The 24078-nt window shown below is 42.0% G+C and overlaps 1 protein-coding gene across 1 annotated transcript; it reads left to right on the top strand.

The window, feature by feature from the left end:
• Positions 1-139: 139 nt before the first annotated feature.
• LOC126869537 (cilia- and flagella-associated protein 298) lies at positions 140-6039 on the top strand. Its single transcript, XM_050626188.1, has 6 exons — positions 140-3077; positions 4162-4311; positions 5061-5146; positions 5294-5464; positions 5649-5864; positions 6028-6039. Exons 1-6 carry the CDS (start codon positions 2939-2941, stop codon positions 6037-6039), a joined length of 774 nt encoding a protein of 257 aa, XP_050482145.1. The 5' UTR covers positions 140-2938.
• The last annotated feature ends 18039 nt before the right edge of the window (positions 6040-24078 follow it).

Below are 24078 nucleotides of genomic sequence, written 5' to 3'. Positions count from 1 at the left end.
CAAAACAGAAACGTTAACGGTACCATGCACGAGCTTTAATTGATGTGAAGCATTTTTTGTTGAAGCCTGAGATGTATAGAATTAGACGAATTATTATTAATCGTGTTGTTAGAGGATGAAGAAGAAAGAATTTATTGTTATCGTAATTCTAGACGAAAATTCTCTCGGTGTGATGTTTTATTGTCTAAGGATCTTGCCGTCCAGTGATCGTGAAAGTCATTTAAAGAAAAAAAAAATAAAAAATAAAAAAGGCAGGAGACCGAGTCGAAGGAAAGTTAAAAATGGGCTAGTACGTGTTTCCCCTGTGTACGTAGGATACAGCGCACTATTTTTGCAAATATCCGTAGTCAGATGTTATAATGTTAATCGAAGTTCCACTGAGCGATGCTTTTTGTCTTCGGCGATAACATATTGTGGAATATACAATCTTTTGCGATGTTTCGATGTAAAGAAGAAGAACGCTAACGTAGCAAATAATGTTGCCTTTTTCAATGGTTAGATAGAATGATTTCAATAATCGTATCGATTAAAATATACGCGAAGCATGTGAGAGAATGGACGTAGAATATTTTTGGATTTGTAGTCGCTACAAATGCTGTTGCAATCTGTGTATGTAATATTCCGCGTCGCACGATGTTTTAATCTCACCAAATGATATACAAGCGATCGATAGGAGAATGAAGCAGCGCACAATATTATTAATTCACTGTTTAGCACTTAAGAACCCCTATTTTGTATGTTTCTTTCGGACCAAATGCCAATATTTCTATTGTATCATATCACGCGCCGTCGTAACGAGTATCTCGAGACATAGTTCTTTCAGATCGATTCTTTTTGTACATGTCACAATTTAGATGACCACGAGGACCGTGTGTGAAATTATTGTAATGGATACGCAATTATACAATGTATTTACGTATATTCCATTTATATACAAAATAGCTAACAACGTGAAAATTGGACGTCCAACGCGGTCCACTTGCGTTCGATATTTCTGTACGTGCAATTTCAAATTGTATTTCTTTTCCAAATCGTCGTAAAATTACGTCTCCTTCCCCTATAATGCCCTAATCTTACGATTAATCCGATTTAATCGAGCAATGCGAAAGGATTTTGAGTAAATGTGTAAGTTCTCGCGCCCGTTGCAATCAGGCGCAAACGATGTGAAACTCGCGTTAATTAAGCAATTGTCATTGTCACTTGTATTATCGATGTTGAAGCGTTGAAAAATCGTCATAGCGTCTATTGTTAATTGTCTGTCTGAAATTGTAAATGTCAATCGAGCCGGTGGCCCGGGGAACTGTTTTTTTCAATTGTTCTCGGACAGTCAAGCATTTAGAACGAATCCGTCATCGTTCAAGATACGTTTGTGCATGCACTATTAACGCATAGGGACCACCTTCATTCAGACTCCCCTTACACCTTAAAAGAAAATGAAGAAAAAGAAAAAAATATATTATACAAATATACCGAATCGGGAAAAAAACGACCTGGAGAAATAATACACCTCATCGAATCGAATTATAAGTGTATTTTAACATAATACTAGTCATTTACAAGTTAGATGAAGTTACGGATATCGGATATAAGTGTATAGATTTTTATTCTACGAACGCTGCGTCGAGAATATTTAATTATTATTATTAATATAATTATTATATTATTGACACATAGAGTAATTACATGGAAAAGAAAGAAATATATCGATGATATTTTTGTGTCCAAAAAACGCCAGTAGGGAGTACCGCGAATGTGAATGAGTGAGAGAGAAAGAAAGAACGAGAGAGCGGGAGAGAGGGAGAGAGAGAGAGAGAGAAAGAGAGAGAGAGAGAGCAGGCAAGAGAGCGCGTCTGAATGTTTCTCCGTTATTTGTAACGATATATGGTCGTCTTTATTCTTGTAATCCGTGTTTCACTAGAATATGTAAATATGTATATTATACAATAATGAAACACGATTATATACTCATTAAACGAGATTGTTTTATTTTGTACACCTCGCGTACGAGCCATTTAATTACATTCCAAAACGCGTTTTTTCGAAACAATCAAGTTACAGCTCGCGTATTTACGATTTTCAGTTGTGCAATGAACGATCAGTTAAAGTTAAAAACGATTTATCACGAGTTGTTTAATCGATACTTTGCGTTACCACGAGCAATACATTGGCGTTTTCGCGTTCGTGCTATGATCTTGCCGTTTCTCGATCAGTTAGCCGGACACAAGCTGCTATTTTCGCTTTAAAGGGTACTGTCAATTTCTATTATCGTGTAACACGTGTTGCATACATTTCGTTTCCAACATCAAGTAGATACATTTTTCTTCGAAGAATAATTTACCTTGGAATTCTTAAGTGAGTTAAGTGTCAAACCGATTAACAATTTGTTTTATTGACTGACAGCACCAAATCTTTGGAACTGACTAGCTGTATTGAAAAGGTAACCTATTTACATTGTCATATTTACAATATTATAGTATTATCATATCACGAGAAGCGATAAACATACTCTAGAATTAATTAACTTCATTATTCTTATTAATGTTTCCAATATTTTATAATGAAAATGATAGTATCTCGTGTTACCAGCAATACAATATGTAGAATGTCTGTCACTGTAATGTTATCTGAACGTCATATGAACCCCTTTTAGTAACCATATTAATTCTTAATTACTAACGTGAAATATAACATATTACGTGATATATTTCCTCATGTAGCTGAAAAAATACACCTTCTGAATTTGAAGTTTTACATTATTTTCTCAAAATTCTGTAAAAAAATTATGAATCGATTATTTTAATCACACTGGTAGAGTCTTCCAGCCTATCGTTAAAGACTATGATGTTTATCGCTCGTCGCATCTCATATAAATAAAGTAATACATGCTACAAGAAGCTGAAAGTGGTCACGTACGCTTTGTTCCAAGCTTTCTGAGAAAATGGTTCGGCTGCACGTGAAGAAAGGCGACGAGAGCCAGTTTCTGTACGACACACTCGTGGAGGCTCGGATTGAAGACATTATATACGACATTACTATTATTTACAACGGTCGGCTGAAAGTCTCAAGAATATGTTATGGTAATGATCGCTTGTATCTCGGAAAGGGGGAATCAGATCGAGAAAGATGACATATCTAACAGCGTGGCAAAAGAAAACGTTCGCTTGTCCGTGGAAAGTTACACTTTATTTAGGCACAGTTGACTGCGGGATCGCAAGTTAAGTGGCATGAGTTGTCCCGAGGTAACAACGTAAAACGCATTATTACCGTTTTCTCGGCCTTTTTATTTTCACGTGCATGTAACGGCCTCTCGCAAACCGAACGCGTACGATTTTATCGAGTATTACTGCGGGCCGCACGAATGCCAATGATTTCATTGACGATAACAAGTTACGTATCCCTTCATCTATTCTCCGATTGTGCCATTAATCCAATGACATGTTTTAACATTGTCTACATACTGCCGTTTATTTATAAATTTTTCTTGACCAGAGAGATTTTACGTCTTTATTCTTTGTTATCTTCGAACTTGAACCTTTCTGGATATTGAAGGAACTTTTCAAATTTGGGATTTTTTCTAATATAATGAATGTTGTAGGACTTTTTGTTCTTAAATGTTTATATATATATAGACTTGTATAGCATCCCAAATTTATAAATCTATATTAAATTACAAAGACGTTAATACCAAAAAATGCTAACAATTTCCACCCAACGACTGATTGACCTTTCACATAGATCCGCGAAAGAGAATAACAATTTACGATCAATTAAATACAACTAACCAAGGAAGCAATTCTCCATTAGCAATTACATACGTTCTTAAAGCAATGAATTATCATTTGTACGTGGTCGTATGTTCACACGAGTACTAGTCGAATCTCGACGATTTTTTTACCATTTCCAATGGACTCTTCTGCTTCGTTATAGTCGGTCTCGGTTCCTGTACGGAACGCTAACGCGAGAAATCCATTAACGATTATCTCTCGTGGAAGGCCTCACCCGCGGCTCGTAATAACAGCGCGTAATAAGAAGTGGAGGGCCGAGTTTATGAACCCATCCATCCTGCGCACCATGTAATATTAGTCACACGTCGCGCCGGGATAATAATTACGTGGAGTTACGTTTAACCGTGCACCATGGTCTGTGTTTTTCGAAAAATAGAAATCGAGGAGCTGATTAAGCACGGCACCATGCTGCCCCATGACATGATGGGTCTCACCGACGAACAGGTTGAGGAGCTCAAGCTCAAGGACGAGTGGGGTGAAAAATGCGTGCCGATAGGCGGATGGACCTTTAACAAGGACGTCATAGGTACGTGGAAACGTATTTAGCTCCTTCAGGAGGATACTGGCATGTATGCGCATATTTATATTAGCTTTTTCACATTAATAGACGAAACAAATAGTACCTACACATTTTGCCATAGAAAGTCGTTCATAAACGACATTTTAAATATGGTTATTTAACAATATGAGGTCGCTGATGGAAATTATACGGATTCTGTAGAATTCATTCTATGAAACATCCTTTCCGTGGATGTGAAAGAGTTAATTTATAGAATTTTATAGATATAATAGGATTCAAGAGTACTATTAATATTAAATGAAATATCTTGTGTGCATGAAATTTGTTTACGAAGACCTAACTACAATTTTATCGTCAATGATTATGTACAATGTACATTATTTTTCTTAGAAATGCTAAGATAGTTAGGAATTATAAATTATATAAATCAAAACATATATACCTAAAAAAAAGTTAAAATATCGTAAAAAGGTGAAGAATTTTTTGATGACAAATTATATTTTTAATCTCGTATATACAAGCGACGGACTTTTGAGCCAAGGGAAGGGAATAACGATGCAGTTTATTTTACGCCGCTCTAAACGGCCGCGCTTAGGGCGCATGCAAATATATGGTTATCGGGAATGGAGCGTGCAACGCAGGCGAGAAATTGGCTCAACCAGGATTTTTGTTGCTTCGAATGGGCTTGTAATCGTTGCATTAATTGCTTGCCAGTCTCAGCCAGAATGTTACCACGAGTGGTTTCCATGTTTCAGGCCGCAGAAATGGCAAACAACCTAACGTGAAGATGCAGGAGGTCTTGAAGAAAACGATCGAAGAGGCACGAACTATGGTTTCGAAGGTAATTTTCATCCTATATGTCTGTGTGTATGTGTATGTTCCTCGTTTCTTGTTTTTATCAACTGAAGGATAGACTTTTCTCGTTTTCGCCCTATGTGTTCTACTAATGTGTTTCTGGCGTCTTTTCTCTCGTTTTTGGACTTCGTAGAAGTTGGTGCAGCAAGAAAAGCTGGTGACACAGAAAACCGTGCAAGAGGCATTGGACATTCTAAGAGGTGCCGTGACGATCGTTTATCCAATGGGGCTTCCTCCTCATGATATTATCCGTCAGGAATTCGAGAACACGGAGGATTTGAGCGGCACTCAAGCATCGCTCGAGGTCAGAGTTCGAGTTTATTTGACTAACATTTCAAATAGATTAAATCGAATAAAATTTTATTCAAATGATACTTGAATAAACAAAAATTATTTGAAAATAACAAACCATTTTTTATTTATATAATTATTGGTAATTGTTCGATTAGAACTTTGTAGATGCTATAGGATACATTTGATGGTCGCAGGTTATAGATGTGCAACTGGCACAACTTTGGTTCTCAGGAAAAGAATTATTACCAGGGACGAAATTAAAGGATTATGTCGGGATGAACGAAAAGACAAAGATTATTATCAAGCTGCAGAAAAGAGGAGGCGGAAGACCTGCTCGTGAACCATTAATGTCAGAAGAGGAAAGGAAACAACTAATGCTACACGCCTATAAGCGACAGGAACAGCTCAAGGTAAGTGAAGCTTCCGTTTTGTTGATAAAGTAGTTTTCTCTTTTGTACGTACATATATTTGAGTTGCAACTTTGAAACGTTACCTATAATAGATTTCTGAAATAATTTAAAGGCAAAATTTAAATTTCCCAATTTGCACTAATATACATTGTTTTCTGAAAAGGTGATATTGTGATAGTTGATGTTTACATTTTCTAATGTACTAATCGATGCTAACTATTAATTGTAAGTTACGTTATTGATAATGTAATAGTACTAAAGACATATCCCATAATTATTAAGATGTTTGTACAAAACAAGAAAACTATTTTCTATCTATACCTTGCATGTTAGAAAAATATCTACTGACGGTAAGTATTACATATCTTCCCTTCCAATGAGTAAGTATTTAAGTAAGTTTCATCATCCACTCTTATTATTTCACATTGTACTATATATTATTCGAGTACAGTACTGAAAAGTAGAAACACAATACAATGTACTTTTTTTCTCCTAATTCTGGGAGGCATTGAAGCTCACGTATCATTTTAAGTCTTGTCATCTTCAACGTTGCCGATTCAGTATAGAATATGTTAAATTCCAATGTTATCAGTGGTTGGGAAAGAAATTAAATGTTGTTATGAAATTACAAATAAGATATGCATAGAACAGAATATTTTACTATTAAAAGTAAACTAGAGAATTTTGTATCTTTACAGTGCTTGTACATTGTACGTCCTTGTTTTATATATTCTAAATGTTATGAAACAGTTGATTGGAACAGTAATTCTCATCCACTCCTTTCTACGTAAGGTTTATTAATCTTCAAATAAATTTTCCTTTTCTTATACATACATTTACGAAACAATCAATCCTTGCTCGTTATGCGAAAAAAACAACCTAAATCTTAAAAAAAATTGATTAAAAAATCCTAAGGATAAGATTTTAATTAAATCTTTTCAAGTGGTTAGTCATGATATGTGCTGAAGAAAAACTAGAGTATAGTTAACAATATACTAATTAACAAATATTCTCGTTGTACACTTTGCGTAGAGCTTGCGATTACAATTAGCGGTTCGCGCTTCGCGGTTACAAGTTCGACTTCTAGACAATGCGTTACGATAGCGATTCAGCAGAGTGTGCGGAGCGAGTTCGGAGGATGATTGCGTCGAGGGACCTAGTCAACTATCGACTACCAACAAACGACTGCTGACTGGAGACTATCGATTGACGACTCGAGACTCGACTCTTGGCTGACTTTCCGTCACGATGATGCTGCAGAAGAAAACTATGATGGGTGTGTCTAAGGATACAAGATCATCGGCTTCGTCGAGGAAAATTTTCATTAGGAAAGTGAGGAAAATGGACGTTACTGTTAATTAGTTAATCTCTAGGTCGGTGGTTGAGGAAAGATGCTAATCGCCCTCGAGAGAATTTTGCTAATGGGAAGCATCGTACGTGAGAAAAACCATATTTCCCGTATCTTTCTATAGTATGTAATAAACTTTAGGAAATGCTAAAACAAAGGATATTTGCTCGTTTGAAGAACCTTAGTTAGAGAAATCCTAAGGTTTATAGCGGGTCTTTAGGTTAGGTAGAAAATATGCTATAAAAATGTTCCGACGTCTGGCAATCATCTTGTTCGATGGATAGAGTCTTTGTCGAGTGCCGCTACAGTACCCCCTTACGTTAATCTTTATTTTTTACACAGGTAGATCTTATGTACTAACTTATCTACAACCTGCCTACAAAGTGAACTTTCCTGCCCGCGCGCGTGGTGTAATGACTTCTTGAGTCACCTTCGCTTTGCTGTGCTCGTTTAGTATTTTGCATTGTTGGGGTTTTGCGCGATGTGAACACGTCGTGGGTTCCTGCGCTATTTTCGAGCTGCTGATGTTCGATATCGTCGGTTACAATAAAAGTGGGTTTTAATCGGTTTATGGATACCTTTATATGTTTATTGTTTATTTCTATTGTACAATTTTTTTCGCCTTGCTGTATCACCTTATATAGCCCGTCGTAGGGTGGTTGTAAAGGCAGCGTAAAAATACATAGGGCGATATTTTTAGTTAGCGAAAAACGAAAGTTTTCTTCGCGCCGCGTCGTGTAATCGGGTGTGGTCTGATTTTTTCTATCCGTTCTTTTAAACGATTTGCGTGTTCGGAATTGGCCTGTTGCTTCGCTGGTACGAAGAATTCTGCCGGCAATCGTATGCCGGTGTCATAAACCATTTCGGCTGCCATTGCGTTCAGATCCTCCTTTATAGCAGTTCGTATCCCCAATAAAACAATTGGCAAGATTTCTACCCAGTTGCTTATATCGTGGCATTTGATTGCTGCTTTCAGTTGATGGTGCAAACGCTCTACCATCCCGTTGGACGCAGGGTGTTAGGTCGTCATGCGCAAATGCTTAATGCCGAGCAACCGGCATAATTCCTCAAATAATTTTGATTCGAATTGGCGTCTTTGGTTATGATGTTATTTTAAAAGACACGCCGAAACGAGATATCCATGTAGAAAGGAGGGTCGAAGCAACGATTGCCGCTTTTATATCGACGATGGGAATGGCTTCGGGCCAACGCGAAAAATGGTCGATACACGTTAGACAATATCGATAGCCTTGCGAATACTGCATCACGATAATGTCTATGTGTATGTGTTCGAATCGGCCTAACTCTCCGAATGTTCCGATGGGTGAGGATATGTGCCTGGTGACTTTACATTGTTGACACGAGATACATTGTAGTGTCCAAGTTCGGTAATCCTTGTTTATCGAAGGCCAGACGAAACGCGTCGTCACCAATTTTTGTGTAACGCGTATCGCTGAATGGGAAAGTCCACGTAACGAGTTAAATACGTTGCGTCGCAAAGATTTCGGAACATACGGTCGTACGGTGTCGTCCGATACGTCGCAATATATTTCTATATCGTAATCGAGAAAACGTATCTTTTTTAGGTGTAACGCGTATGTATCGGATTTGACTAATTCGCGTAGCTCGATGTCATTTTCTTGCGCGGCGGCGAGCGTTTGGCGATCTACGGACTTTTATATCGCTGCGATGCGTGGCAGAGCGTCGGCTACATCGTTGTTTAGACTTTTTATGTGATGAATGTCGGTTGTAAATTGACCAATATAATCTAAATATCGAAATTGTCGCGGCGAGCATTTCTCTAGATTTTAGATTCTCTAGATTTGTATGCGTATGTCAAGGGCTTGTGATCGGTGTATATTGCGAAATTTCTGCCTTCTACGGCCTTCTGTCGAAAACGTTTGACCACGGTGTACATCACGAGTAGTTCGCGATCATACGCGCTATATTTTCGCTGCGCGGGGGTCAAGGATTTCGTGACGAACCCTAGCGGCTGCCATTCGTCGTTCGCGCGTTGTTGCAATACTGTACCTATTGCGTAATCGGACGCGTCTACCGCGAGGCTGACGGGCGCACCTGGTATCGGATGCGCTAGCATTGTGGCGTTCGCGAAGGCACGTTTTGATTCGCGAAAGCTGTTTTCAGATTGTTCCGACCACTCAATGGGCGCGTTGCTCTTTTTCGCACATTTTAACAGATCATTAAGTGGCTGAAGTATTTTCGCGATCCCCGGTATGAAATGTCGGTAGAAGTTAATCATACCGAGGTACCTACGTAGCTGCTTAACGTTCGCGGGCTTCAAAATATTTACGATCGATTCGACACGTTCGGCCAGCGGCTTAATTCCGTCGAAGTTTACCATATATCCGAGGAATGTGATTTCGTGCGCGCCGAATTCGCATTCCGTGTGGTCTATCACTACACCGTAATCGTTGAGGCGGTTGAACAGGATTCGCGAATGTTCGCGATGTTGTTTTTCGTTTTCCGGAATTATAAGAAAGTCATCGATGTACGCGTAGACGAAATCGAGACCACGTGTGATTTCGTCGACGAATCGCTGACGTGTTCGCGCGGCGTTCCGAAGTCCAAACATCATGTTGGTTGCTTCGAAAAGTCCGGAAGGTGTCGTTATCGCGGTTTTCTTGATTGTCTTCGGGCGCAATCGGAATTTGATGATATGTGCGAACAAGATCGATTTTTGAAAAGCTATTCTTACCATGTAGATGTTGCGCGAAGTCTTCGATATGTGGCGGCGTGTACCTGTTGGGTACGGTGCGAGCGTTCAATGCACGATAGTCGCCACATGGTAGTAGGTTCCCATCCTTCTTCACGCCTTGCTCGATCATCGTTTCAAACTCTGCTTTAACCTGTTGAAGTCGATGAAATGCGAGGCGGCGGGGTTTGCTGTAGACAGGTGTGCCGGGTGTGGTTTCGATGTGGTGTACCACATCGTGTCGAGTCTTCTCTCTTCCGAAAACCGGTGGACGAGTTAGGTCTGGAAATTCCGCCAAGAGTTAGTGGTAAACTGATTCGCCGATAATAGTTTTTATCGATACTTCGTCGGCTGTGGCAGCGTATCCCATTGATGACAACTGGGTTGTCGTGTCGAGGAATCTTTTCTTTCGCGGGTCCACGAGCAACCCATAGCGGCTCAAAAAATCCATGCCGATGATGGGCGCTTGGACGTCGGCTACTGTAAAACGCTATTTGAAGGCTCGTCTTAGGGACAGGTTTAGGTTAATCGCGATGGTACCGTATGTTGCGATCCGCGTTCCGTTGGCCGCGAACAGTTCGTACTCGCTTCTGTTCGCGGGGCCATGTATTTTGTTGCGCGGATATACGCATATGTCGGCGCCGATGTCCACTAGAAAGGAGATGTTTGAGTACTTGTCCATCACGAATATACGGCGGGATACTAGGCCGTCATCGCTTGCCGCGTTTACGGACGGGTGGTTCCGTTTCCCGTATTCCAAGTGCATGGGGAACGGCACTTTTTCGTGCGTTCTTGAAATGTGTGGAATGCGTGGTAGTAACAAAGTCCGAACTGCTGTAGTCAGTCTCTTGAAGTCGATCTCCGACGACTCCGGCTTCGTCTTTGTGCAGAGCGGGTACTACCTAGACTCAGCGCATTTATTTGCGCTTGCATTTGGGTCATCCGTTCGCTCAACACGTTGATGGTGGTGGCCAAAGGATCGCTTGCTCCGACGTTTTGTGCAGGTGGACTGATTACCGCAGTTATTCTGCGCTGACCGCGATAATCTGTCCTGGATCTGGGCTGATCTCGTGTATACTATCGTCGATCCAGGTTCGCGTTTCGGCTTTCCTGTCCTCCACAACGGCCAGGACATGCTGCACATGCACCGGTATATTTATATTGTTAATGAAAAATTAATCATCTCAATATCATATTATTGCTATGAAGTTACGCAATACGCAGGAAGACCTAGACAAATAAATGAAACACTAGAAATGTTTCTACTCATTCTGTATATAATAAATGCCACTACGATCGTAAAAAAATTCTACAGAATATAACCAGTCACTTGCATCGATTCGGACCTTTCATCCCATGGCATGATTAGGCAACTGAAGAAACAAAATATATGAAACTCACCACAGTTCGATGTGAAGGACGTTACAGTAACTCAGAGGTACTCGTCATCACGAATCAAGATAGACCATCATTGAGAAAGAATCATTGGACCCCATTGAAGAAGGTGGAAGCTGTAGAATCTTAAAGAAAACAAAGAATATTATAATTGTTCTTGAAGTCACAGATTATTTAAAAAAATAAAAGTAGTCAAATATGGATTCTATCACATTTAAAACTCTAATAATAATAAAGGTTAAAATGCAACATTAAGGCTTTGTGTTAACCTGAATTTTATTTTGATAGAAGAATACAAATTTGAAACTTCCCAAATTACTGATTTACTTGTTCCTTAATAATAATTAAATCAAGAACAAAATTTAAAAAAGTACAATATATAGAAAAATATTTACGTCATTAATTTTTGGAAAGCCATTACATCTTAAGAAAAGTTGATCATTGGCTCTAATACCGGAAACGAATATTTAAAAACACATATAATATGTACAAATAAATGAAAAAACTATTAATACGTCCATTTAAGTAATGATCGGCGAATATGCACTGATTCTAATTTCGCGTACACATTTCCTTGAATAAAATTAAAATATATACTGGCATTAAATCTTTATTCTAATTGAAGTTAGTGAGAGCTACTGTGGTCTTGAGAATATTAAAAATACTACTACGCTGCAAACATTGATTCTATCGACCGCACTGCGCGCGATTACGAGCATTCTGTGAAAGTAAAAACGATTTAATATCTTAATAAAGGTGTGTTAGGAAGGGAGGAAATATAACGGAAGAAACAAGATACTGTTTACATATTTTTTATCTTCTTCTTATTCACCGAACGTTTGTTTAGAAAAAGCTACTGCTTTGTAAAGCTTAACTGTTAAGTGGCTATTATTAATTTTTCGTTAACATCATATTATGAAGATTGAATATGAACCTAACTGTGATGAACGTGCATTTTGTTTTCTTAATAGTGTCAAATAGTTGAATCTACTGCAAGTTTCTATGCTACAATACAATGAAATAGTAGTACCAATATGAGTTCCAATATATTCCTATTTGAGATAAAAGAAATGATTAAATGTATTGGAAGCAAAAATAGTAAATTTTCTAATTTTTATTACCTTCACTTTAATATTATGAACAAGATACATATATGTATAATTGTCTATAATGAGGTATACTAAATATTCATTACAAACTAAAACTTGTATATCACAAAATAAATCTAAAATCTTCACCAAATGCTACGTGCAATCCAATAAATACATATACGTACGTTTGGCTTTGTTACAATAAATCAAACGTCCTAACAACATGAAAAGTCATCAGATTAAACATCAATCAGCATGGCGTCGATAGTACAATCACCTCTGAAGTCAATCACGCAATCGCAATAATCTGTATAAAAGCATTCAAGACCTTCAAAAAGTTGGATAAAACTAACACCAATTATGAAATATACAAATATATACATATATATATACAAATATGTAGAAATAATCGAATTCTTAGATATCGTTTCGACATCTACATAACAATACAAACTTTTTTTTTTATTAACGTAGAGGAAATCCGCACGGACACCAGGTCGCTTCTGGAGAAAAGCGGCGTGGTAGTGCCGGACTCCAACCGACTAAAACCTCCACGATGACCGTCCGGGCTGCGATCGAGAGGGGCCAGAGAACCGACGTGAACGATGCACCGCCCCCCCACCCCTTCGCTTAATACGTCCCCTAATGGAGCGATGTGCGGCCACGTCACACCGCGCGTCGTCACCGGAGCCACCATATCAGGCAGTTCGGTTCCCCTACCGGGCTGCTTTGCGGCCCCGGGGCGCTGAGCTGCCAGCGCCTAAGTTTGCACCCCACCGGGGGGCGCGGCGGACCTAGCGCGCCTCACCGAAGCGCGTCCACGGCCTCTGCCGCGCCCTCGCCGGTGAGAGTACCGCACCCTCACCATCTCCGCGGCCTCTTTTCAAAGCATAACATGCTCACAGAAGGAGGTCATGGCCCTCCTCCTTCTCTTGCTTACCAGCAATACCTCGAGGATCGTCGGTGGCGAGAGGTCCCATCCGATTTCCACGATGAGGTCGCGGCGCGGCCGCGCCCACGACGGGCAGTATTCCAGCGTGTGCTGCGCCGAGTCTACGCTCGCATTGCAGTGGTGGCAGCGCGCGGTCACCGCTTTCCCGATTCGGTGCAGATACTCACCGAAACAACCATGTCCGATGAGCACCAGCGTCACCCTGTAGGTCAGGGGAGACCCGCCGCCGTCCAACCAAACGTCCCAATTTGGAAGCATGGCCCCGAGGACACTTATCCCCGGCGCACCCGCTCTCGTGTCGAGGCTGGCGCGCCATCTGTCGAGCAAAGCCCGCCGAGCCCGAACCCTGACGTTGACGCCCAAACGGGGGAAACCCGGCGAGCACCGCCGCTGCTGTCGCCGAAATGGTGCGGAAGACCCTCACTACCCTGGCCACCATTCTGTGCAGTCTCCTGACCGTTAGGAGACTGCGACGGTTGGTCATCAGGTCCTCTCCCCAGATCGGAGCTCCGTAGAGGAGTTTCGATCGCACCACGCCGGCGTACAGTCGGCGCACTCCGACGTCGGGCTAGCCCAGCCGAGGCAGCAAACGTCCTAAGGCGTTCGCCGTCGTCTCAACAGACGGTGCCAGGCGCTCGAAGTGAGCGCTGAAGGTCCAGCAGCTGTCGAGGGTTAGGCCCAGATACTTCATGGTGGTTCCGACCCCGATCTCAGCCCCCTGCAACCTCAGGCAATAACCCGCTGGAGGCGTCCCGTGATCGGCCTTGCGGCAAAACCACATTGCCTCGGACTTCTCAGGGGACACCCTCAGTCAAAATCCCTTGATCTCCGCGACCACGCAGGCCACCGCCAGCTCCGCCAGGCGGACGGTTCTACCCCATGCCGTGCCCCAGACCAGCACCAACGTGTCGTCGGCGTAGCACGACAGTGCCGATTTCGGAGGCATCGGCGTCCGAAGCACTGCGTCGTACGCGATGTTCCACAGCAACGGACCCAACACAGAACCCTGCGAGACTCCGCGGTGTACAGCCCTCCCGGTCACCTCTCCGCCCCGGACGGTATAGACGATACTCCGGTCCCGGAGGAACGCCCGGATCACACCCCGCAGGTACGCTGGCACCCGATGAAATTCGAGGGCCCGGCATATCCTGTCCCAGGGGATGCTGTTGAAGGCGTTGACCACGTCCAGCGACACGGCCAACGCCACGTAACCACGCCGCTCGGTCCGCTCGACAAGGGAGCGGATGCGGGCGACAGCGTCGGTCGTAGATCCGCTCCTCCTTTCACGAAGCGGGGAATTCACCCCGAGACAGGCATCCGTCGAACAGACGCATTAGTCTCGGGACCAAGACCCCGGCGACGTCCTTCCACAGGCGGGCCGGGACTCCATCGGTGACACGCGGTTCTTCTTCCGGCGGCTGAGACTCCTGCTCCTCCTCTTCGGTAGAGCTGCCATCTCCCTCGTTCGTTGGGGTGCCGACGACCCCCTCCAGGAACCGGGGGTCCATGCTCTCCGTTAAGGAGTGCCTCCAGGGATCGGAGTCGAGGCTGGCCATGCCTCTTCGCCTCCTGGATGGCTCGTTGCAGGGCCCTCCGCGCTTTGCGGCAGGCCTCGTACAGACGAGCCACCGTGACTTCGTCCACCCGCCGCCTACGGCGGGATCTGGTGTACTGGCGTCGAGCGTGGATGAACGCCGCGCGGAGAGGAGCGATCTCCTCGGACCACCAGTACACCGCGCCGGAGCGGCGCGGGTCTCCAGACCGCGGCATACACGAATCGCAGATCGCGTGCATGTCGCGTCTCAGCCGGGTCGCTCCCGCTTCCGCGTCCTCGTCAGTCGGGGGTTCTTCCAACCAAGCGACGGCTATAGCGGCCGCCGCCATGAAGTCCTCGTCGCCGCGGGTCACCGCCCACCGCGGGAATTTTCTTCTCCATCCCGGTGGGCCGATGGGCGCACCCAACGAACGGTCGCCCATCGCGCCGCCAACCGCCACCTTCATCAAGATGTAAAGGTAGTCCGAGTGGGTCTCCCCGGAGGAGACCTCCCAACCGGAAACACGGCGGGATGCGGCAGGGTTTGCCTATGTGAGGTCCACTATGGACTCGTCCCGCCACGCCACGCACGTGCTGGCCGACCCCCGATTCATAAGCCAGAGATCGAGTGCGGCCGCCAAGATCTGTACGTCGCGCCCCCTTCCGTTGGTCCTGTGGGAGCACCACTCCGTTGAGTGGGCGTTGAAGACCCCGAGGACCAGTGACGGGCAGGCGCCCAAACGCCTCGCGCAAGCTGCGAGTCCGTCCAGAAAGGAGGCGTATTCTGTCCGGCTGATGTTGGGCGACACGTAGACGGTCACCACGGCCAGGTCGCCCCATTTCACGGCCACAAAGCCCCATCCCCGCTCGATCACCAAGCTGGAGGGGTTACCGCGATCCCGGTCCAGAATATGGTGACCAAGCCGATCAGATCCCCAGCGCCTCGTGACGCGTCGGGAATACTGTACGGCTCGGCCACTGCCGCCAGACCAATCCGCCGCTCCGTCAGGCTCTGGAACATTAAGTTCTGTGCTGGGCGGGAGCGGTTAAGATTGCACTGCCGGAGCAGTTGTCCTCCTCCTCTTCTTCGGCTCACGTCGGGGAAGGCTCCGTCTCCATAGCCTTCTCCAGGCTGTTCCCCTCGCAGTCGTTGTGTCCGACTTCTCTGTCCTCTCTTCGGCCTTCGTGGGGTCAGTTGACGGCGGCATCGTTTCCTTCCTCGTCACCGCGTCCCCACCGTCGCCTGGAACGGTCCTTGTTTCCTGTGCGGCCCTCTTCTTACGGGCAGGCGGTTTGCATGCCGGTGACCCCATACGGTGCGACGCGAGCAGCCCCGCGCGATGTCCTTCCGCCCCGCACCGGTAGCAGCGCTGCGATCGGTCCGCCGTCGATGTGCAGTCCAGGCGCACGTGACCCGATTCCATGCATCTGAAGCATTGGAGTCAGCGTGCAGGGAGAGGGGAAACCCTCGCCGCTGACCAGCCTATGTTAATTCTACCTCCTGGTCGGGCGTCTCCTCCTCTGCTGATTTTGCTGGCCGTTGTCGGCTGGCAGCGTAGCCATACCGACCCGAGGCCCCGAGGAGCGGAGCGTATGACTCCCACGTTGACCTCGTCGGCGTGACAGCCCCCGGCCTCAGCAATGGCGGCTGTCACCTCCTCTGAGGTGACCGAGTCCTCCAGCCGGCCGTCCTTCGCGGCACGATTACCTTGGAGAGCAAACCCGTCAGCGTGACCGCCATCCGCTCGGCCAGTCGCGATGCTTTGCTCTCAGTCTCCTGGCCTGAGATTTCGAACAGCAGCGCCTCCGTGATCGCCCTCCTCGGTCTTGACTCCGTTTTGTCGAGTTCGGAGAGCTTGACTTCCCTCTTCACCACTGACATCGCATCCCTGTACGTGGAGCTCACGGTGAGCGATACCGCGGCACACCGTGGGAAGGGAAGGGACTTTCTCGCCGCGTAGTTTTCGCCCACTAGCGTTACGTCTCTTTCCTGCCCCGATAGCTCCGGATCCATCGCCGTTGCCCGCTCCTCGCATGGATTCCCTTCCCGTGCGGGGGCGCACCGAAGGCCGAGCGGCCACCTCCGCGAAAGTCCCTGCCCTTGTTCCGCCACTGTCGGTCGCCGTCCTGGGTGCCAAGGTCCCTGTTCGCAACGTCGACGACGGAAAAGACGACTGTAATATCGTAGAATAGATTTGAATTAGAGGTCGGTTGAAAATAGAAAAAAACCGTGTACGTCGTCTTTCGTGGTTTGTTTACATCCAAGAGCGCCTAGTAACAGCGACGCGAGAAAGGATAAGCAGCGTCAAAACAGAGGTACGGTTTCATATTTCAAGGAGTGGCAATCGAGAGGCCAGAGTATGTGAGCCGAAAAGTGTGTATGTGTGTGAGAGGGTGAGAGCAAGAACGAGCACGACTGGGCAGGAGTGTATTGGCGAAGAGCAGAGCTAATTGAGTCGTCGAAGAGTAGAGTCGTTAAAGGTTTCAAGTCGTCGAAGAGTAGAGTCGTTAAAGGTTTCAAGTCGTCGAAGAGTAGAGTCGTGAGAATTGATAGAGTTGTTAGAGAGAGAGAGTGTGTGTGTTAGATTCGTTGTGACGAGAATGGTCAAATAACTGTAAAGTTATTTGATATAGATACGAGTATTGCATTTAGTTTCCGTTAAATAAATATCGTTCTCTGTCCAATTTATATTTGTATATTCAATTTAATATTAATAAATTGTAAGTAATCCGGAAAAAAAATTTCTATCCTTATTTTCCGATATTACACGACGATACCCGTCCCTTGGTTCTAGCGTCCTCGGTCGGCGCATGGACCGTTGGAAGAGGTTGCCCCGTGGGCTTCCTATTCTTTCGTCTCGCTCTCCCTCTTCCTCCGCCTAAAACGGAAGTAAATCCTGCCTCGTCGGCCGACGATTCCACGGTCGACCGCGAGGTGTCTCTCGCCAGCCGCAATCGTGCTTGTACGGTTCTTGCGGCGACGCAAGCGTCTGTAGCCGGGGGGTCGCTCCCCCTGGCATTATTTCTCGCCGACACTCCTCCAACAGGATCTTGAAATCCTCTAGTGGATCTCGAGGTCCTGGACCACCGAATCTATCCGTTTCCTTTGTTTGTTTGGAGGGGGACCCTTAATCGTTCCCGTTGGGGCCCCGGGAGCATTTTCTTTCGTCCCCCTCGTAGAGGTGATCCCCACCTCTTGTCCTTCACCGTCGTTGTTGTCATCTTTGGCTGCCCTTTCCGTGCATTCCTTAGTCAGCCATTCCACTGCCTCTTGGAAACGACTGACCTCTCTCTCCAGAAAGCGCACCCTCCTTGTCAGGTATGCGACATCCTCCTCTTCCTGATCATGGGTCGGTTCCGCGTCCTTCACGGTTACTTGCTTGTCGACCGGTCCGATCCTCGTTTCGTCGCTTCGCGTGTTGTCGCCGCCGTCGGCACCGCCGCGGATGGTAGAGGCGGACGCGTCCCCCCGCTGTGAGCGGCGTCCAGCGCCTCCGTCGCTACCGTTGGCGGCGGTGCTTTCCGCGGTCCCGGTAATCCTGCGGTACAACCGCTTGCCGAGCGTGCCCGCAACGGTAGAATAGGAAGAGCACGATGACATTTCGTTGTCGGATCTCCCCCCCTGCCGCCACCGCGCCGCCGCCTCCACCGCGCCGTCACCGCATCCCGCCCCACGAAGATCTCGGGCCGACGGTCATAACGTCGGGTTCCTCCGACCCTCTCCGAGACCCCCCAGTTCGCGTGTCCCCTTCGCCAGACGCATGAGCGTGTCTGGGGGCCTGGCGGCCCACTCCCGGACGGCCACGGTTGCTCGATGACGACACAGCAAGACCCGCTTTACAACCCGCGGCTGGGGTATCCCTCCCCTGCACCGTAAACGTTTCTTTGATTCGTTTTTCTATCCATTCTAATTCTGAGAAATCGCCCAGGTCGTCAACAAGGGTTTCCATCCTGGTGCCACTCACTCTTTCGCACCCTGCCCCGGTCAAGGCTGGTGCAGGGTGACGGGGAGCCCCACAAGAAGGTGAGGTGAGTGGTCTTGGCAGATACGGGCCCACCAACTGCTCTGAGGTTCTCCGCATCGGATCGGCAAACTGGCGGGGGCCAAAGGCGCCGACCAGTCGCCATCCGGCTATAGGAGAATATCAGATTCATCGGGGTATCCCAGGGCGTGGTTCTACGCCCTGAGAACCCGTAGCCGCCTCGTGCTCCCCACATAACAATACAAGCTACCGGTGATTCTAACCTCTAAATACATAATAATCAAAGAAAGAACAAGAAAAGAACATAAAAGATTGATTGATTCTTTCATATAACGATATAACATTGAACATGTCACTATATGAACGCACAGTAATAATAAGTCAATAAGAGCATATAAATGTAGAGAGAATAACAATGAAAATATTAAGATGTTAATGCTCCCATTACGGACGTCAAATAAACTCACACATCTTAAGATAAATCGGCGTTCTCCCCCCTCACCTTCTCATTTAAGAATTGCGTTCGAAAATCGCATTCGAGAATCTAAATTTCGTATGTTGCATCATAAAACGATTATTAGTTAACGAACTTCGAAATAGAGTGGTACGAGAAATTTTCGCTGGTATAAGAAATATTTAGTCCTACGGTTTTTGTGTAATGAAATCTGCATTATATGGGCACGAATGAGTGGTTTCCTGGAAAAAGGTAAGTGTTGTAGCAAAACGTTTTCATTGTTAATGCTGTATATGAATATTTTAGAACGTAGACAACTTCGACATATTTGCGTGCGTTGTCAGACAAGTGAAATTGATTAATAAGTAATAGAAATAATTAAAGATAATTTTCATCTAGCATGAAATAGAACTATAGTTTTAACATGGAAATTTAATTACATTATTGGATCAGCTTTTATATAGGTTTGAAATAGTTATTAATGTCTAGATTATGTTAAAGTTGTACTATAATTTATTTATTATGATGAAGATACAAAAAAAATTAATAATGGAATAAACATCGAAAAATATTATATTTCTCGTATTATTAACAATTTGAAAGATAAAATCATTTATCGAGTCAGATCATGTTAAAATCGAAATGGAATTAAGAATATTGTAATTTCTGTTCAAAATTACCGTTCCAATCATCCATCTTTTTATTTAACCTGTATGAAGGATGAATAACATAAGTACTAAAAAAATACAGAATTTTGTGTTATCTAAAATAACAATTTATAATTTATAATTTCATAATTACATTCAATTTTTATTTTAACCATTATGAAGATTACAATCTTATTCTATATATTATAAAATCAATAATGTAGCATGTGACACGAGAATGAAAAGGGAGTCAGATGATCCCCAAAATTGCGTGTCAAAAATATCCAATATACGTTCCTATCTCTGTCTAAGATATAAAATATTTCTTCTGATACTTTGCACAATCGGTATTTCAGAATATGGAACTTGAAAGGGGGTTACAAAGGCGTCATAATTTTATCTTGTACCTTGCTTGTGATTTGAATATGTAATGTATTAGATCACTTTACGCACGTTTCAAATGTAATTTTATGAATAACTCCAATAAGAAAGAAGCATGAAGTTCATTTTCTAATTAATAATTTTATATATGGAATATCGCAAATTAATATTTAATCAAAAGTTCATATTAATTATTTTATCTTCTGCGTTTTATGCAACCATTCATTCTGTCTCATAGTATGAACGGTATGGTGTCGTTACCGATTTAAAGACTCAGATAGAGCAACATGTATTTTATTATCGACCATTACTGAACGTCCTTTTTAAAGTAGGTTAATTCATTTCAGATGCACACCTCATAGTATAATGAGTATAAATCGTATGTTGTGAGAGATCTAACCGGTTTCTTTTCATATCATATTTATTTCGCGTTAGCATGTTTGTAAAGGAAGAAATATAAATTGTTTAGACGTGATTCGACTGATTGAGCTTCATATGTTGTCGATAATTCAAAAATTTATTTTATTCAAATCATATATTAGAAAGAATCGATGGAGTCATAATTTTGGCAAACAGTGTAAGGAACTTCTGGCATACATTTATATTTTTTCAGTTAAATAAAACGGATTAAGTGGAATAAATCAAAACGTAATTAAATTTAACAAACACAATAAATAATGAAGTTCTGTCAGAAATACATGAGTTTCATGTTCAGAAGATATATTCGTGCCAGTTGAACAAACTCGTTAAACGATTCTTCTATTTCTGTTATCGATCAAGAGCCATAATTGCGTGATTTCCATTTATGTTACAAAGTACATTCAACTGTGACCTATCAATAATAGAATTTATCTCTCATAATTTGCTTTTATCGTTTCATGAATTTTATATTTTTCCGAATTGATATTTCATAAATAAATTCTTTCTCTATAGAATATGACATTTTAAAAAATAAAATATCATATTGAATTAAATCTTTGACACAAGTTTGTTTCATGCAGTTTCCAAACAAATTTCTTCTATAAGTTTTTTAATTTATTGAAATTAATCAATGGTATATAGAGACTTTGTAATTTAATCCGTAATACTAAACTTTCTATAATATGTGCAATTTATGCGCAACTGAATATCATTTTTATTTGTTATAAACTTTTCCGTAATGTAGAGGGATAATGAGCGAAAGTTTTTACAATAAAGTATTCTAATTTTTCCTATATTTTTCGTATCTGTTCGACAAATTATTTTTCAATGAAGAAATCGTATTTTTTCAAACTGAATTTTTCCAAGCTCCTTTCTTAAAGTTATAAGAAAATTGTAGTAAAAAGTTTCAGTTCTTAATCCTGTTTGGAGCTTCAAATCACTTTTGATAATAACTCGAATCGATAGATGAATATTTAAAACAATGGTGCTTAAATTAAGACATCGTAAATATTGAACTTAATACATCACATTTGGTATAAGAAATCCCTCGTCATTAATAAATTCATGTTTTCCTATTTGCATAGTTACAAGCAACAGTTGATATAATAAGAGAGCGACATTAAATACAATCTCGGAAACTTGTCTCGTATCTCTAATGAAATAAAGAATCCTAGACTACGGTAGATAAAAAGAATTATGGGCGAAAAAAGCAGAAAGAATGAATGTCATCCTTTCAGCTATGTAAACTGTCCTTATAAAAAAGCAGCTTCTTTTATTTAGCAATGCCATTATTAATGAGTAAGAGAATAGAAAGTAATTAATACAAATATCTAATGAGTATTCTTCCTATCACTAACTTATCTATACTTTAATAAAAAAAGAATTACTAAAATTAATTAGACTACTTAAATAACGACTATGCCTGAGATTAAAAATTCTTCGATCGATGAGAGAAAGACGCAATTCCATATTTCTCTGTTGTTAGGGCGTAGTTATGTGTGTACATTTCGTCAAGGTCTTTGATTACATTAGTGTATCGATCCGATGATTTCAACCCTTCGTGTAAGGTTTAAACTTTATCTACTGTAAGAATACTTTTTACTTTAGATCATCACACTACGTGGTATATACAAAATATACAAAATATACAAAAAAAGATACAGCCAACTTAAGATTATAGAATTATAGGAAAACGAGTGAATAAAAATTATTTGATTGGTTGGCACGTTGATTTGACATTGAATGTACTCGATTTCGACCTACTTTCAATTCTGATGGCTATTAATGTCGACTCGACTTTGTCTCCCTTTTTATTAAGGTTTTTATTAAGGTTATTAAGGATAGTGATTAATGTTAGATTCAACCATCGAATTTCATAAATATAGAAATTTAAGCAATCATAAATTCCAAGGTGATTAATGAACATAAATGTTGTTACAATTTCTTATACTATTACGTAATCTTATAAAATTTAACCAAATTAACTTTTTATTCCTGGTTTATACATGGTATTAATTCTTTATGTTTAGTTATAGTTTTTTCTTCAAACATATTTAATTCTAAAAAACAAGAAATGATTATAATCTATATATCTTATATTATTACATGTTCTTATAAAATTGATATTGATTTGCTTATTTCTAGTTTATAGTATTCTGTATTATAGCTGGTTATAATATTCTTTATTTCGAGAAAGTTTAATTAAAAAATGTTCATTTATCGCATAAAAGAAAAAAGTGCTTACCATCATTACCAGTACACATATCGTAAGTGTAATCGCTCTATCGTTTGTTATTCTGTAGCTTCTCTGAAACGTGTCCTCGACAAAAAGTACAATAAGACACGCAACCCATGCCAACGTTATTGTACTTTCGTTCTCAATGTTTACATTATGTTTAAAAAAGATCAAAAGATATTCATTAAACTGATATATTGAGGTAAATTTCTCGAATCGCAATTTTTCACACAGCAAACAATGGATTCGTATAATTGAAAGACACCCCGTAATATATGCAGACCCAATAAATATTTCATCTACACGCAATTATGCGAAGAGTACGTACGTGTTCGTGACGGGAATACATAAGCAAAGAGAAGGAGAATAATACTGATTTTTATGCGTGCTCCAATTTTAGCTATCGTACACAATTCCTAAGAGTATTCATTTCTAACAAATTCTACTATTATTATTTTCGATGCTTTACTTATTACATTTTTAGTTTATGAAAAGTGAAATCCAAATCCAAGTACCAAAAATATTAAAATTTATGTATTAGTCGTGTAAGAAATACTAGATTAAGATTCAATTCAATCTACAGCATATTCACCACTATTTTTTATAATTCCTTGTCATTTTTACGGTAACTTTTTAATTTTATTTTTGAAAAGTGTTCCTTACGATACATATGTTTGTAATACGTAAAAATAAGAATTTGTGATTCGTAAAAAGTACGAATGTATAAAGTGATTAGACAATATCAAATGAATAACGAAACTGATCTCACTTTTCAAAGAGATAACCATGAAAACCATAAACGCTTGACGCATTTACAATTACAAATATAGATCGCCGTGTAACATGCAAATTAATTGTTTCAGTCATCTCTTTCTGTCTCTTTGTTTCGCATAAATGCATTTCGATAAATGTATTTCGACATGCACGCTTGTTTCCTCCCAATGTAATGCATAATAAATCGTGTGTTTAATAACCGCCCCACACACGTAAAATAACGAAAGTGTAATCTACTTTTCAAATATGCTATGTTTCTTAATTTATCGGATATACCACGGTATTT

This window comes from Bombus huntii, chromosome 9 (assembly GCF_024542735.1).
Source record: "Bombus huntii isolate Logan2020A chromosome 9, iyBomHunt1.1, whole genome shotgun sequence".
Classification (NCBI taxonomy): domain Eukaryota; kingdom Metazoa; phylum Arthropoda; class Insecta; order Hymenoptera; family Apidae; genus Bombus; species Bombus huntii.
Note: the sequence above shows the minus strand (reverse complement) of the source record. Positions and strands in the feature narration are given on the sequence as shown.